Raw genomic sequence first — 18,494 nt, forward strand, 5'->3', positions numbered from 1 at the left:
AACGGAGTCGGCAGAACACGCTAAGCCCGAGTGGATAGTAAGATAGGGAAGCCCCTTCCTTCCTGTTTCGCTTTCATTTTTAGCAATGTATCACACATTTGAGATACACAATTTCAAAAAGATATCGGTGTGGAAGTTTTCTAAGTGGGTAGTACTATCTGTACTACCATGTCCTTCCACCGGCCCTGCTAATTAATAGTAATCGTAATTAGTTTCGATACGTCCTTTTAAATTAATATATTCCATTGATAATTTAAGAACATTATAGAGTGAACTTTAAACGTGCAACTTTGTAATACCGCAACAGAAATGTGTTTTAGAGTTGGACTTTACTGTGATTAATCTGTTGGTCGAAATGATGTCACCGGTCAGTAAAATCCATCGTATCACCGACTGCCTTTTCACCCTATACTCATTATTAATTTTAGGGGTCATTGTTGTTCGCACTAAACATTTTGAAACTTTGTAATCGGGGTTGGAGTGGCCTTCAACGTTTTAACGCGGGTTGGCGGGTTGGTATCGACGTCATTGTAGGGTAAAATATAATATTTATATATATATACAGGATGGTTAATGATTCAGCATATGGTATATTCCTTTATAATATATCAATAGAAGGTTTAACACCAGACAAAAAAAAAATTAAATAGTTTCATTTTAATATCTGCAATTTTCTTGACATATGAATTGAAAAATCCGGCTCGAAGGACCAATTTTAAACTTATTTCTTGTTGTCATAATTAAGCATTTTCTGTGCTGTGTACCATGTCTTCAGCATCTCCCAATATTGAGCTAAAAAGTATCTCTACTTTTCGAATTCTTTAATCCTTTAGCTTTAGTTATTTACGTGTTCGTAAAAGTTTATAAGGGTAAATACAAATTACAATACCATCATTATTATTCGTAGGTGTTTGCTGTCAGTGTCGGGAATATTTTTCAAGTGGCATCGTATATATATGTATATATCCAGGTTGGTTTGGTCGGTGAAGGGGTAAGGATAATACATCTACGTAGGAGTCCTGCGCTCTGGAGTCTGCTCTGGACCACCGCCGGATTCTCTATTTCACCCGCAGTGAGGGTTGCGGACCTGCGAGCGTTACAGACGAGAAAAAGGGTGCGATTTTCATTTCATCGTTCGGGTGTTGTTGCCAAGGTAAGGTGTGCACTTTTTTGTCAAAACATGTGGTAGGATGAAAGACATGCATGACATTGTTGAAGTAGCAAACGTTGAAGCAATTGTTGTTCTTAATAAGGGTTGTTCTTTGTGAATTAACGCACTATTAAGAAGTCGTTCGATTTTAGACTCATTTTCAATTGTTCACTTTATATTATAATCAAAGAAATCCTGAATTATCGACTGCCTTCTATTGTTTATACTAAATTGAACTCCTTCTTATGAATTTTGAACTCCATTTAGTGCTGTTCTTTGTAAATAAATGCACAACAACAAATCCATTGATTTGGATGTATTTTCAATTTTTATTTTATGTAATAAAACAAATTCTGAATTATTATAGTGTTGAATTGCTTCTTATAAAATTTTTAGACCAATTTTGTTCCTAAATTGATGTTGATTTTTGTGAATTAATAAATCATTTTATAATGAAGTTTTTTCTAAGTAGTAGAACTTATATATATTAGGTGTTATTATTATTTCTAATAGGTATATCACTCTCTTATTATACCAAGGTACATACTTAGAATTGAGCAAAGTTTCTGAATTTAATTTAAATATTAATAACATGCGCTAAATTGGCAAAATTTAGTAATTGTAAAGTATAATTAATTCGCCGCAGCTTTCCGGAAAGAAGTCGATAAAATTTTTAAGTGGGTAAGAAAATGAATAGACAGAAATTATTTTCAGGCCTATCATGAACAAAAATAAATTAGAATATACATATGTCAACAGTTAAATTGGAAGCTTTTGCTAATTAAATTTTTTGTGCGAATGCTGCACACCACCTTTAATGAATTATGGAAATTATTCGAACTTTGAAAGCTAGCTATTGTAATAAATATGCAAATTTAGTATGAATAATAAAATTGCGCTCGTTTTTACGACGACGCTATGCAGTTTTGTTTTAAGGAAACAAAATATCGCGTATTTGCAAACATTGCATATAACATTTGAACAAATATGGGAAAGAGAGATTTAATACAGGCGGTTGTATCTATGCAAATGTGGCTAAATGAGCTTTACGACTAATCCCCTCTATTTACACATTTGCACTCAGTTTTTCGCAAAAACTTTTTCGGTGCACATTTAGAACTGGACTTTATCACAAAGAATTACTAATTATATTATACTAACTTTTTATACGTTGCAATTATGTCAAGATCATTATTACACAAAAGTAACGTAAAGGTCTAGATGGGGTGAGGGGGATCGAAAGAGGAGGTCTCCCCCACCACTGTAGCATAAAAAGTTCGTCGCGGTCTCACCCCCATAAAAAGTTATAGGGGTTCAAAGTTAATAAACATGCCCATTTTTTAAATTATTATATCAAGAGGGTAGGTTAGGTTAGGTTAGGCTAGGTTATTGGGGTTTATTCAAGTGACCACCCTATTTCGATCCCCCACCTCCACCCGCTTGAAAATAATTTTTTATTGGATTTTATTTGAATTATAGTGTAGGAAAAATAATCAACTTTCAACCCCCATAACTTTTTGTGGGAGTTAGACCATCACGAACTTTTTATGGTACGGTGGTGCGGGAGACCTCCTCTTTCGATCGCACCCACCATCATCTAGACCTTTACCAAAAGTAACGATTTATTTTAAGTTACATTAAATTTTTGGAATACAATCTATATATATAAAAATGAATTGCTGTTCGTTAGTCACGCTAAAACTCGATAACGGCTGGACCGATTTGGCTAATTTTGGTCTTGAATTATTTGTGGAAGTCCAGGGAAGGTTTAAAAGGTGAATAAATATGAAAGTTGTTAACCATCTTTCAGATTATTTTTATGTAGATTGATAAATCTTAAGTTCTGTCAAATTAAATTTCTGAACGCAACCATACTATTTGACATTTGTCAACTAAGTTTATTTTATACAAAAATTTAGGTCTTTTATATATCGATTGGGGCAGTACGAAGTCTACCGGGACAGCTAGTAAACAATAAAAACTGGCCAAATGCAGGTATACTTCATGTACTAAGGGTTTCGAACTACTTCGATGACTTTAAAAACATCTTATTTTTTCAGTATATAATTACCAATTACTTCTCTTTATTACTTATTGCATTTTTACTTGAATTTTAGAATACCAATAGAAAAAGGGCTGCTACACCTACCGGGTGTAGTTAGACACCTCAACTAGATTCGGGTTTAGTATTCGTTAGACTTTTTCATCTTTTTTCTTGAAGTTCTGAATTACTTCATCATTTCTAGCAGAAGTCCAATGTTAAATAAAAAAAATAAATGTGTACGTTAAAATCAGAGCGTTTCAAACTAGCATGGAAAATTTTCTGCTGCATTTACATTTTCTCTTGTTCATTTCCTGGTAATTTTAATAAGGTAATGAAAAAATACAATTAGGGGTGACTCACGTCCAGTGGAACTCCCTGAAGTGCAGACCTTTATGCAGTCATCACTATGTTTACTATCAACATAATTAGGAGGCAGCTTTCAACCTTGAATTAACAAGTTAATTATCAGATAATTATTGTAATTACGTCTATGAATATGAAAACAAAGAAAGCTCCTCAAAAACACAAACTGACCTAAACACAGTAAGTTCATGTCAAGATCAATACCTACAAGTTGAATTTAGTTTGTTATTATAATTGAAGTCTTTATTTAAATTTGATTTTAAATTATCATTTCCGTATTAAGGCACATTTCCATTGTTTAGCGATAACTATAAATTACTGATAAGTAATCCTTTCGAGACTTTATGTTCAATAATAATTTAAACCCCTGTCATAGGTGATAGGGTACAGAACCGTTATTAGAATACATAATCCTTGCATATATATTGTACCGACTGTATTGGTGTTGGCTGGGCGTTGATTTATGAAACATTTTGTGGTCAATCATATTATTATCTCCTTCAATTATAAACTGCATTGGCGGTAAACAATTATTCCGTGTACAGTCATGCTTCAGACAATGGTGACATCTAATCTAATGCACTGTTAGTCCTTATAATTCAAAGGATTCTATGCTATATGGTGGTGAATAATAAATATTGGTTACCACAAATGGATCATTATGTGTATGTCTGTATGTCAAGTCAACAGTCATTATTTAATGTCAGCAACTTCGACTGGAATGTGACAAATGAATATTAAACAATAAAAATTTTGGAGTAGTTCGTAGGCTTTCACAGCCGGTGTCTAATTGATGATGAAGAGCTTCTGGGCTTTTTTGCCGTGGTCGCTTTCTAATTTTAGACGTTTCGCCATGCTTAATAGATGGCATCTTCAGTGCTTCATGATGTATGATCGGCGGTTGAATTCAAAATCAAAAATTTGGGATTGGATAGTTGCCCTACCAAAATTTCCTTGAATATTATAAAATTGTGTTTTAGTTATCTGTTGGAATGAAGTTCCGGCATTTTTGTCTCGCTTAATATGTAATAATTGTTTTATATTGTACTTCATCCCTAATGTTTCATTTTTTAAAATGTCCCATCTTCTTAAACTATGTCGTGGAAGAAGCCCTTTCTGTTTACAAACAAAGGGAGGGACGTTATTGATGGATAGGTTGTGATAAATTAAGGACTATCTCCGCCTCAAAAATAAATTAAGAGTTCGCAGGGGAAAATGGCAATTTATCTTTAAAAATTGGTCGAGGGAAAATTTTACTTGGAATATATTAGAGGACGATGAAGATAAGAACTACTGAACGAAAATCGAAAAAACGTTCAGGCATCAAAAATGCCACACCGTGTGATAATCGTAATATTTGAAGAAAATATTAATGCCAGCATATAAAACAGAATATATCAAATACATTCAGCGCGTCTAATAATACGGCACAAAGATCCTCTTTTAAGTGGCGTACCACAAGGTTCCACGCCGGGACCTATTCTATTGAACGGAAAGAGCGAATAGCAACAAAATTTGTTGTAGTACGATCCTGTTAGACGAAGGACAAATGTTATTGTAAAAATTTCGAGAGAATCGTCAAAACGAAATTTATTTCGCGAACTTGCTACGGATTTTATGCGACTTTATACTCCCGATGTACACTTTTACGAACATCTCCGACGTTTTTCTGTTATATTCGAAAATCCTACTGACAGTTACATAGTTCTTGCTGTCAGCTGAATAGAAAACATTTTCAATTTATTGAAATATCTTTTGATTTCGTCTCGTTGTCCCTTGACAGACGCACGCCTTTCAATAAAGTCCGCTTCGTCGAAAAAGATTGTCCTTTAAGTCCTTTTTTATTAACAAAAGAACAACGCTCGCATTTTTACGACAAAAAACTAAAAACTCGATAAATTCCAACTGAAAGTGTTTTAAACTCGTTCTTACAGCTTTTCAGAAAAAGTAGAATCAAAGTTTAGGTGATAAGGGGCAGCAATCTGACGAATCCTGAGAAGAAGTATGGGATTGACAAGAAAAATTAACCTTTGTCAGTGAAGTGTAATTAACTAAAAGCGGATTTAGTTTTTCTCAACCTTCTGCTTGAGTAATAAAGGTGATTGCTTGGTCTAGACACACTGACAGACCATATATTTTGCCATTTGAGTGTAGTAGATACAGATAAATAAATAAATATCTTGAACAGTTAGATTGTTCTGCTGTTTGAATATTTATTTTATTTGGAAGAAACGTTTTACTTGATTGTCATGGTGACTTAGAACAAAAAGGATTGTAGCATCAAGAAGAAAAGTTGAAGGACTACTAGATAGGTATATCATACACATATATCATGCACCTTCTATTAGGTGCATTGTCTTGCCTTTTAGACAAGATGTGCTCCACTGTCTTATGTAAACTGTGCCGTTTTCGCAGTAAACTTTAATAGTTAACACAGGAGGTACCTCACATTTCTTTATTCGCCTTTTAGGCTAAGATTCAGATGTGAGTAAAACAAAAGAGGAACTGTCTAGACAATGGCTAAGTCGACGACCTTTTAAAACACTCTCAAAAATATAGTTGAAGTGATCCATTGTTCATTTAGCTCTCTCATTAAGGTTTCATGAATTATGCAACCCAATTTAGGTACGCAGAATTTCATGGAAAATGAAAAGTTTTTGCATAATCGCATTCATTTATCTTATCATGCAAATACGACACAATGTTTAATGAAATATTTAAATTGATATAACTGAAACTTAATCATGAAAATCATTATCATAAAACTATACTACATGTTATGGTTTATCCGTCTTGAGTCTGCACCTTTACCTATGTTTTCAATCCTGATTTTGGAATTGTCACCAAAAAGATTGAAATTTCTAAAATCTGGATTGAATCAGCGGTATTTTAAAATTCATACGGTATGGTATTTAGTGCCTAATTTCTTTCAGATTTGGAAGATTATTTTCAGTATCATATATTACATTTAAGGATGTTTGGGAGGTACAATCGGAGACAAGAGTACATAAAATTAGAAATTTGTGATTAATTAGGTTTTGCAGCATATCATGAAGTAAATAAATACTATCTATACTAAAGAAAAAGTATACGGTTTGAGAGAAAATTTGGAATTTGACCAAAAACTTTGAATAAAATAAGAAATAACGAATAATATGGAAAATTTTTAACTGACTTTTGGCAGTGAATATGCCTTGATTTCAACTTCGAAACAAAAAAATATTTAGTTTCAATCTCTATTAATAATGAGCGTAAAACTTTTTAATATGTTTAAATAATAATTAAAACTTTAAAATTGCATTTATTTCAGACAATTATAAATATTATCATTATATTATCAAGTAAAAACGAGATTTTCAGCTAATTTTTCATTTTTTCCTCGATAACCATTTAGTGAATTTGAATAACCTTACGCTAAAGTGATTCTCCAGAGTTCAAGTTACTTATTATAAAAGTTTGAAATTTCTGGTAGCTTTTTTTCTGTAATTAAAGATAAGTTAATCTGTTCGGTTAACGAATCTCCATAAAATGACGTGTAAAATTACAATTTTTTAAAATTACAATAACTTTTTAACGATTTAGTGAATCGATTAGTAATTTTTACAAGAGTTTTAGAATTGAGTGAGCAACGTTCTTCCAAGTTTTTATTTGTCTCGTAGCATTTTGACATACCTCCCAAACATCCTTAAAATCCCGGAAATCTATTCGGAACAGGGAGAGTACTCAATAGTGTCCATCAAATTTCTTTTAGTTACTCAAATCATTGAGTCGGTTTTCGTTAGTATTTTATATATTATTTTTCTTGTGAGTGTATCTCAAAAGCGTACCTACAAGAATTGCGCCTGCTTAATGTGTTGGATTGTAAATTGGAAGTCCGTTTTAAGTAAAACCAACTTTATGTAATACAATTCATATTTGCTCATGAATAATGCGGAAAAATTACATAAATCGGAGAATATTCTCGACGAAACGCGGCAGTGGCGAGCAATTCTGGATAAATCTGAAGCGATCTTTAGCACGTGTTTTTCATTGTTATCAGACCAGCAGGCTGACATTTCCTTGCAGCTATTAACCTCAATTTAGATCGAAAATCTGCCGTTAGGAATCAGCTTTTATTGCTCAATCTGTTCGTAAACGTTATAAGCCGTCGAAAATTCTTCTGCCCTTTTATCTACTTGTACTTGTAAACGATGTTACACTCGATTTAATTTCTAAACTTCAAGCACTTCCTTATTTAGGACCCAAGTTTTCTTATTGGACACTTTCGTATCCTTAAGCAGACATTTATTTAGACGATAATTTATTAAAGTGAGAAAATTTGTTTCTAAGGTGGAGGTTTCGAGAACAACGAATGCTTGAATATTTCAACAATGCTAAATACTTTCTTGTGCTGTTCAAATACTTTAATTGTTTTGTACATTTCTCTAATTTTGGTTTAATTATTTTAGAACTGCAATGCCTTTAGTGTTGGTTGAAAACAGCAAAGGAAAAATTTAGACATTTTTTTAAAGTGCATTGGTTTCTACCATACTAAGTTTCAAACAAGAAAATTTAATCCGTTATTTTAAGTTCAATCAATTGTTGANCCATTCTGGATAAATCTGAAGCGATCTTTAGCACGTGTTTTTCATTGTTATCAGACCAGCAGGCTGACATTTCCTTGCAGCTATTAACCTCAATTTAGATCGAAAATCTGCCGTTAGGAATCAGCTTTTATTGCTCAATCTGTTCGTAAACGTTATAAGCCGTCGAAAATTCTTCTGCCCTTTTATCTACTTGTACTTGTAAACGATGTTACACTCGATTTAATTTCTAAACTTCAAGCACTTCCTTATTTAGGACCCAAGTTTTCTTATTGGACACTTTCGTATCCTTAAGCAGACATTTATTTAGACGATAATTTATTAAAGTGAGAAAATTTGTTTCTAAGGTGGAGGTTTCGAGAACAACGAATGCTTGAATATTTCAACAATGCTAAATACTTTCTTGTGCTGTTCAAATACTTTAATTGTTTTGTACATTTCTCTAATTTTGGTTTAATTATTTTAGAACTGCAATGCCTTTAGTGTTGGTTGAAAACAGCAAAGGAAAAATTTAGACATTTTTTTAAAGTGCATTGGTTTCTACCATACTAAGTTTCAAACAAGAAAATTTAATCCGTTATTTTAAGTTCAATCAATTGTTGAAGGTATTTTTGTTACAAAATGAAGAGCTTTAAATAATATCCAATTTCTAAAGCTTTGTATTCAACTCATAACGTTTCCCTTCAAAATTACAATCTGTTTATGTATTTTCAGATTCGTCATGGATTCCAAGTTGGAAATTTTTCTCCTTATCCTCAATATTCATCACGTTTTACTCCTTCCAGATGTTATCAGAATAGGTAAGACATTTTATAGTTTGACTTTTATTTTTTTATGAATAGGGACCTTAAATAAATACTGCGAAAGTACAATTCAAAGGAAAATCTTAACGAAATTACACCCCGTCAGTCAAAATAAAAGGGGCATGTATCAACTAGGTAAAAATTTGGCACATAAATCAACGTCAAGCGAGAAAATGTCCGTTCAAACGTTGCTCTGAAATGAAAAGGAACGGATATAGTGGAATATAAAGATGAATAATACTCAGTTGTTTGGACATTTCCGGATACAACTTAAACGGAATGGTTCCATTTGAGCCTTTAGCACGGAAATGACCTAGGACAATAACGGATTACCGAGCGCGACAGGATTAAAGTAAAGTCCGAACTAATCCTCACATTCATTATAATGCACGCAGTAGTGACGCAGAATTCAGAAATTACGCAGACTTACATACATATATATTGTTCCCGCTTTTCTAACACATTACTTGGGATATTTCCAGGACGAATTAAAAGAATCACTCCTTTGAATAATCCTTTTTCTTTTCGGTTCTTTTATTTTTTATTTTTGATTAATGGTGTAGTCGAAGATTTTCATTTATCTGGTCAGAGTTCGTACAAAAAGAGAAGAGACATTTTGACGTTTTCCTGATTGCATACAAAAGGCCACTCTTTTCATCATCTTGGAATCGGAAGTTCACATAAAACTTTGTAGACACTAATTCATCCAAGTTTAAGTGGTAAATTAAAGCTTGTTTTTGTTGCAGGTGGCCTTTTTCATCCGGCTGATGATAAACAAGAGCTGGCTTTCAAATACGCAGTGGATAAGATCAACAACGACAGGACCATTCTGCCACGATCGAAACTAAGCGCTCAAATCGAGCGCATGTCGCCTCAAGACAGTTTCCATGCTTCTAAGAAAGGTTAGAATCGTTTAACAATTATCATTTAAAAGCAGGAGTTTTTTTTTTGTTTTATTTCAATCAGGAACGAACATCTGACATTTGACCTTATGTCCAGAAACAAATTGATTTTAGTTGAGTTGGCAGTTACGGCTCCTCTTTCTACCGTGGATATTCAATTTTTTATCCTTTGGGTCCCTTCTTCTTTTGGCCAAGCTGTCGCCTACAGCTTTTTGAATGACTATTAATCATTTTCTTACCCCATTCGCCACCAATAGTTAGTAACACACAGCACTTTTCATAACCACACATAAATTAAGTGTCATATTGTTTCCGCATATTATTCGAATTACTCAATTTACTTTCTTATATAAAGGGTTTACCATCGATTTATCTCCAGATCGGTGTAATTAACCACTCAATTATGAGCGATATGATGTTGATGACTTTTATTCTGATCTGTTATGGTCTCCAGCTTTTTCTTTTTGGTGTAGGTATCCGGGTTTATCTATCATGGACCGAGCGGCATGGCCTAGAGGTTTAGACCATTGCTTAGCATTCGGGAGGACGCCGGTTCGATTCCGGGTCCGTCTGCCTTGGTCCAAGTTTTTCTGTGGTTTCCTTGGATCACTTAGGCAACTGCTGAGGCAGTAATATTCCACAGATAATCGTTAACTCTCTTCTGTCTTCATTTCGTCCGTCTCATCTTTCTCACCCGAACCACCACCCACCCATTCCCACGATTCCTGAAAGCAGGCTGAAGAGGGCCTTCCGCCCTACCTTCCGGCATAGCCCGGAAGGACTGCCCGCCTACCGGCATTACTGGCTGGTGGGAATGAAACACCCAATAGTTTTTTTTTCTCTCTATCATGGTTCAAGTTAAGTGGAGTTTTTGAATCGTGCAGGTAAATGACATTCTAAAGCTACAAATATTCTTTCGATTTTCTTCTACTGTCTTCACCTAGTTGATGTCATCTTTCCGCTTCCAGTTGCTACCTCCTATTCATTCTTACATTTCCTAAAGGAGACTACAAAGTACCTTTCGTCTAATCACTCTGTGTCACACTTTAGGCTGATGGAACAATTCACTTAGTAGCGTCAGGTGACGACACGTTATGTTTTTGTATTCCAAACAGTTGTAGATAGATGATGAAAGTTTGAGATGCATTCGAAAAGTTATATCGATTTGTTCTGTATTTATCAAAACTGCTGCGGTTGTAGCAGTTTGTGGTACAAAGAGAGCCCATGCGGTCATGTTACGAGGGCACGTTTGTGTAATAGATTTTCAGATGCACAGACCACTAGACAATCCATTCAATTTTGTGTGTTTGCTTGCAATGTTGTTGGTTTAAATTTTCAGTCAAAATTTCCGATGAAAATTGTATTCAAAGAGGCAAAGTGCATTACATTTATTTAAATTAAATGTACCCAATGCTTTATGGTGTTGTCAAATATTGCCTATACAGATTATGTAATGTCTCATAAAATAATTCGAAGTGGTCTGTATTCTGTCGAAACTGCCAGACGCGGATCGCGATTTCGATCTTTTTGGATCTCATCAGCGCGTCGCAGGCAGCTCCGATGGCATACGTAATCCTAAAATGTAGCATCGTGCTACAGATGGCGTTAACTGCGCCATTTGTAGTATTTTCTAAAACGCACTGTTAAGACAGCATGTAAAAGTTGGTCTGTGTTCTGTCGGAGCTGCTGCGACGCGCTGATGAGATCCAAAAAGATCGAAATCTGGCAGTTACGACAGAATACAGACCACTTCGAATTATTTTATTCGATTATGGTAACGTTCCTATCACGTTGAGGTTAGCTACGCCGGGAAGTAGATATCCACACAAGTGGACCTTGTTGGAGCATACGTAATCCTAAAATGTAGCATCGTGCCACAGATGGCGTTTACTGCGCCATTTATAGTATTTTCTCATGTCCCATAGTTTGCCATCTCCTTCGAAGTGGTGTCGCCGCTATTTTTGGTCCACAGTCTCCCCAAACGGCAAGCCACGTCCAATCGATCTGTGACACCATGGAAATCCCCCATTTGGAAACGCGGTGGGACTACAGACTGCGGAGGGAAAGCTGCCTGGTAAATCTTTACCCGCACCCTACGATGCTTTCAAAGGTGAGCTGTTTTGCAAATACATATATTTATTTTGCGGACTCATTCATTGTGTCTCCTTCCTTTGTGCCTCCAAGAAAAATCCCAATTATCTATTTATTGTACTTCATTTTTCTTGCAGCTTTTTCTTTACGAACGGAAAAGAAAATAATAATTTTTAATAATGTTGGTCGTCCAATTTATTGAGATAATTTCTCGAACAAATTGCTTCTTTTGAGCTTTAGATTATTACAAATACAAAAGCTCGGGAAAGAAGCAAAACATTGAAATAATGCCTTATGTTAATAGCATAGATTAATCGCAATGTAGAATACACATAATAACTTATTGATAGTACAATGTCATCTTATACTTAAGTGGAATAATAGATATAGGGACTCCAAAAATGATCTTTAATATCCATAAGTCAAAAAGACATACACCTATAAGTAGTTGGAAGTAGTTATATTTCGTTTACTTTCTGTAGCGATTTGACTCTCAGTTTGACCGGCGCAAAGTAGAAAAGAACAGCACTAGGCCAAAGAAGGAAGGAGACAACTCTCGGCCAAACTCTTAACCAGTGAGGAGAGTATAATCCGTACAGTACTGCACGGAAAAATTGACCATTGTATCCACTCAATTGCATTGTTCAAATGTGCTGTTATTGGTACCATTTACTACTGAAAATATCAACGAGATATTTATTTATATTTGAAGACATATTAAAGGCTTTAACGCTTGTTTTCGACTCGCACTATTATTCATGATTGAACAAAACTTTTAGCAGGTACTGTATGAAAAAGTATGTTTAATGAACAAGAGTCGAGAGTATAATGAGCTTTTTTCTCCCTGCCTACGATTTTTCCAGCGCGCATCCAATACATTGGAAGGGGCACATCGCTAGAGAAAGTAAATGAAGTATACTTTTATATTAAGTAATATAAATTTCTCCAACTATTTGATCTTTGAACTTCTACCTTCTAGATAGCATTCGCAGTTTCCTCTACTTCGATAATATAATTAGTAGGTTCCAGAAAGAATGAAGATAATGAAGTAATTTTTAACATTTTCTTTACGCAAAAAATACAGCTCCGTTTAACTTTTACTTTGAGAAAATATTTGGCACAAAAAAGATAAAATTACTATACATAGATACACTTCAAGTTTTATTAGTTTTATAACTTTTAATCTTCAGCTTACCTCATGCATAAAGAAGCAGTTAGGATTTTTAAAAACTCCTAAGTTACTTTTCTTTCAACTCTGCTTAATTTCTACGTAGAAGTAAATGCACCATTACATTCAGTCTAAGGATTTTCTGTCTTTAATTTTAACTTTGCAAGTTTAGCGTTTAGTAGTGAGTGGTTACTTTAAATCATCGTTTCGTTTATTGGTTTAAAGCTAGACGTTTGTCGCGAAACTTTCCTCATTCTTAATTCCGACTCTTATTACGATGGTGCTTTTGAAAAACATTCAATTTACAATATTTCTTTGGAGGAGTTTTGAGGAGGTACAATTTGGTTCCCGAGGAAGGGCTTTTATATAACTTTGCTTATTGTTGTTGCCAACACTTCTGTTAGGTCCTAAGTTTTTCACTTTTTTGTGAATTTTTTCAATTTTAAATTTATATTTGTAATGAAATACTTATTAAGAGAGTGACAACAGGACTAGTTTACATCTTACCTGGGTATTCACAGAACCCTTATAAACTGGAAAGAAATGTTGTATGGCGATTGTGCTCACATTTAATGATAGTTCTTTCCATATTCTGTGTTATATTCAGTTTCTAGTTATTCACCCCGCTAAAATAATATTCACCAATTTACCTGTTTGTAGATGTAGTTGCATAGTACATTAAGAATTAGGCATTCACATTTCATCTTTCAATCAAGTAAGTTTTGCATCCAGTAACCAACCAAAATAGTTTCCATTGTCGGACGAATTTTGATAGTTTTAATTTAGACGTTGAAGTTTAGTTTTTATTGATTAGAATAGAAATTCCAGTAAATGTATTAAATAAAACAGTGAATTTTTATTCATCAACAAAATCACGATCCAATTTAACTAGTTGCATGATATTAATTTGGCGTGCAACGTACAACGTTTGTACATTTTTTATTTGGTCCTTCGAGCCGGATCAGTGGTTTTTTACATCGAAAAAAAACTTTATATTTCTTCAATTTTAGCAAAGATTAATAGTTTCTTCGAGGACTAGAGGTTTTTTGTGAGAGATCGTTACACATTTAACTCTTTTAATAAAAATATCCTTTTGGCAGTTCCTACTTTGTTTTATTCCCGACTTTAATAAATGTGTGAATTAATTCTAAAAGGAGTTTGAAGTTTGAGTTAATGTTTGAAGCAGAAACTGAATGTTGACTTAATCGATTTCTAATAAAATTGACCCAATTTCTCAAGTGTCCAAAATTGGTGGCACATTTTATCCTACGAGAAACGAAAGAAAATTCATGCGTCAGCACCTTCTTTTCGAACCTCTACCGACCGAAGTTCCAGGATTTCTCTTTACAATTCCAATATTTATTCTTTAATAACGATTTTTTTCTCTTTGTGTGAAACAAAATACTTTGGCCTTTATTAAAAAATAATTATTTCAATTACCCAATCAATTTAAAAAAGATGAAACTTTTTCAACTTGGATAAGCCAATACGTTCAATTCTTTTGTATCTCTGCTTTAATTTGAGATTTAGAGTTTTCTTCTAAATTACAAAAAAATAATTCCGTGGTTTTCATTTTTCAAAATTCTGTGTTGTAACAATTTTCTTTGAAGACTGAAAAGGTTTAGTAGGCACGTGGAGGAAATACCTATCACTAAAGTTACGATTTCCTCGAGATCACTCTGTAGTAGGTGAAAAAGTTACTTCAAGTACCTATATTTCAAACTTTAAAGCTCGTTAAGTAAGTAAAACTGTTGAAATTGTGTATCATGATGGTAATAAACCTAACAAACTTCTACAAAGTAAATCTCAAATTGATTCTTACGTAGGTTATTTCCCGGTTCAAACATTTTGAATTTGGTTAACAAAATAATGTAGGTACGTACTTGGCATATACGTGTTTCACCTTAATTCTTGAAGTAACTTTCGTTATTAATCGTAAATTAATTATTTATTTACTTATGTTCAGAGTACATAAGTGGACTTAATTCAAACTCTCATCTTCGATGTTCAAGTTGATTATACAATAAGATTATAATGTGTAATCTATTTTATTATTCTGGGCGTAGATGTCTTGCATTTTATATTTATTTAGTTGAATATTTTAATATCGAGAAGCATTCTTTAGATCTATATTTTTATCAAGCAATTGCAAATTGTTCCAGTCAAACAAAAATTACACGCTGGACTTGTTACAAATTAAAAAAAGAAGTAATAAATTTTTATTAAATGACCTAATAGACTTCTATATATCGATCAGGAATAATTTTATAAGCTATTGCAAAAAATTAGGCGATTTTATAATGTAAATGGAAACTTGTAAAACTAGGCCAAAACTGACTTGCTTAATTTTTTCGTGAAACCAATCAAATATTTTTTGCTTTTAAATTCATTCATATAAACTACCGATAGAATAACTTTGTATAAAGTAGACAATTATGTTAAAGATAATAGCTTCATGAGTGAAAACGTTTGGTGTAAACAACTCTTTTTCATCTGTTTCTCTCTCTTATCTTTCAGTTAGCTGACTTCGATGTTTATGCGACTGCTTAATAACACGTGTATTTTCGAATATTTTTACGTTCTGTTAAAGAGAATTATTATAGTGTTGTTGCTGGTAAAAATAAATTCGTATATATTTTAAATAATTCGCATGTAAATTACATATTTTTAATATTGTTTCGCGTAATAATGTAATTTATCTTTTGTTTTTCTAATGCACGTGTTTCATCAATCGAAGAACCTTTGGAAAAAGGTAATAAACGATTTGTAAATTACTTTTCATCTTTCTGCCATTACTCGTTGTATAAATATTACAGAACGTTTGCAGTAATACCGGGTCTTCTTTTGAAAGCATTTATTGAGTTATTAAACCGTCGATCTTACAGCTGAATTGGTAGGAAGAGACGATGGAATCGAGTGCATTTTACGTCGCATTTTTCACAATACAGTTAAAGTTAAACGAGTAAAATACCAGACAAAATGTACTGCTTGCAGGCGTGCTTAGGTCGTTGTTTTATCTAGGACAGTTTTAGAGAAAAGTAAATGGGTAATCCAGGCGGGATTGAAGACCGAACATTATCCGCTATACGAGATGAAACGTTGGTGTATGATAGTATTTGATATGAAAGTGAAGCCAAATGGAATAATTTCAAATTAAAAACTTGGATTCTTGTTGTCTACAGTTTTCCAATATTATAGAAACGGTTACCCAATCGGAAATGGAATACATATTCTATTATATGATCTAAATATTGGTAGGACTGGTAGATAAACATTTTGGTGAAATTAGGAATCCATAATGCCTTCGTTTGGACTTCAAAACTGATGAAATATTTGCAATAAAACGGATTAGTTCTTCTCCATATCATTTTCACTCCTTAGACGTTAAATTTTAAAAAAAGGTTTTGTAGAGAATCCGTATTTCATAAAATAGCACTACTATCTAAATTCTACGTCTAATAGCTGCGGTAGTTTGGACTAAGAGTCGATAAATTAGTCAATTGAAATAATATGTTTCGTTATTCTTATCAAATTTTCTACTTGCTGAGGCATTTTTACCACTTTATACTAGAGAAACAATTTTTGACATTAAAGATTTCATAAAAATTAATTAACTACCTAAATCAGCCTGAAATTGATATTCAGAATATTACGGAATTAGGTGGATGAATTTTCTGGAAACATTCGAGTTCAAAACTTTTTATGTAGGTATGAAATATATTAGTGTAAACAGGGTCGAGTACAGTTATTAATTTTCACTCGTTTCATAGGGAGGAATATCATACCATTTTCATTAAAGTAATTAGTTGAATTAATTTATTTTACGAGTTATGGCGAGTGGTTGTATGCAGTGATCATGCATGACCCATATTAGAATAGCTCATTACGTCAAGTCCCCATGGCAAAATTTACTACAACATTGAACAACAATTTACATTTGGCCATCTGACAACAGCCCAGTCTATTGTTTATTACGTGCGAGTTTGATTCTAAATCGTTTAATGTTGAATCATTCGAACGGAATGATGGAAATTGTTTTCACAGCTTTCAAAGCATTTCCTTTTCCCGGGTAATAGCACAGGAAAAAGGATTGTTCTCAAATCAAACATCGCGTATAACAGTATCAATTACTGGACAATTATATTATCCAATTAATCAAATTTCGACTACTTTCATTCTTAATAATAATCGATTGTTAAGTAATGAAGGAGTTGAGTAATCGATTATTTCAGATGGTAGATTAGGTACTCCGATTAATTGAAATAATCGATTATTTTATATAGTCGACGATCGATTGTTATATTTAATAGTTATATGTATATAGAGTTTGTTTTCGGTAAATTTTCTCTTCAATATTTTTTTTGTTTTTAGCCTTTGTTATCTGATACGATATGTTTTCGATATGAATGCTTTTTCCATCTTGTTCTATTGTTTGTTTAGTATTATAATAGGTTTCTTTTTTTGTTCCAGGCCTACGTTGATTTGGTGAAAGCGTGGGGTTGGAAGTCTTTCACAATTATTTACGAAAACAATGAGGGATTAGTGCGACTGCAGGAATTACTGAAAGCTCATGGTCCTTACGAGTTTCCCATAACGGTACGACAGTTAGGGGAAGGCCCGGATTACAGGTAAAATGTCAAAGCACCTTTCTTCTTATTCCTTTTGTGGGTTATTTGATCTCAGAGAAAAAATAAAGAGACCAAAAGTCACAAAATAAATGAATAAACAGCGTTATATCGAAGACAGAATCTACAGTTGACTGTCGTAAGTGGTGAATCAGTGTGAAGTTAGGTTCACCTAGATGTAATGTAGAGAAGTTGAGGATGGACAGTCAGTAGTAGTAGCAGTTTCAACGTTTATTGGCTTGTATTTTTTATTCTCTTTTTGTACATATTAATGAACCTAACTTCAGGCTGTTGTACCATTTATGACAGTTGACTGTAGCAATAAGCAAACTAAAAAATCGGTTGCCTGTAAAGTCGGTTGACTGACGATAGTTGAACGTGACAACGTCATAAGAAAATACTGATGGAATGGTTTCATTTTTCAAAAGAAAATTTTAATTTTATTTGTTTGATATATATTTTGTATGGATATAGAGAAGGAGGTAAATGGAAATGTATTATTGTATAGCAGCTGTCCACGCGGACGCATCGCTCACTCAAGTAGGAGAGAGACAGATGTCGAACGCTGCCGAACGCGGAGGCCGATTGTGCCTCTTTGTCGCTCGTTCCGCGCTCTCGCTTGCACTTCAAGCCTTAAATGGAACGCCTCAGAGCGAGGTAACGCCGCATGAGTCATGTTTTTTCGTGCGTGCAGCCGGCTCCATCGAATTATAAGACGTTGTCACGTCAAAAGATTCTAAAGACTTTTTTAAGGAAACGTGATTG

General features: G+C 33.6%; 1 protein-coding gene across 6 annotated transcripts in view; it reads left to right on the forward strand.

Moving 5' to 3' along the window:
- Positions 1–1,089: 1,089 nt before the first annotated feature.
- Positions 1,090–18,494, forward strand: part of LOC108741015 (glutamate receptor ionotropic, kainate 2) — a 56,432-nt gene continuing 39,027 nt past the window's right edge. For all 6 annotated transcript variants that reach the window (XR_001938448.1, XR_001938447.1, XM_018475578.1 and 3 more), the window contains exons 1-5: positions 1,090–1,153; positions 8,855–8,940; positions 9,690–9,845; positions 11,771–11,955; positions 17,575–17,732. Coding sequence is in view for 4 of the 6 variants with exons in the window: in XM_018475578.1 (XP_018331080.1) it covers positions 8,862–8,940; positions 9,690–9,845; positions 11,771–11,955; positions 17,575–17,732 (578 nt within the window). In the remaining 2 variants the exon portion in view is untranslated. The remainder of the gene's footprint in view (positions 1,154–8,854; positions 8,941–9,689; positions 9,846–11,770; positions 11,956–17,574; positions 17,733–18,494) is intronic.

The sequence above is a fragment of the Agrilus planipennis genome, unplaced genomic scaffold (genome assembly GCF_000699045.2).
Source record: "Agrilus planipennis isolate EAB-ADULT unplaced genomic scaffold, Apla_2.0 scaffold238, whole genome shotgun sequence".
Taxonomy (NCBI): Eukaryota; Metazoa; Arthropoda; class Insecta; order Coleoptera; family Buprestidae; genus Agrilus; species Agrilus planipennis.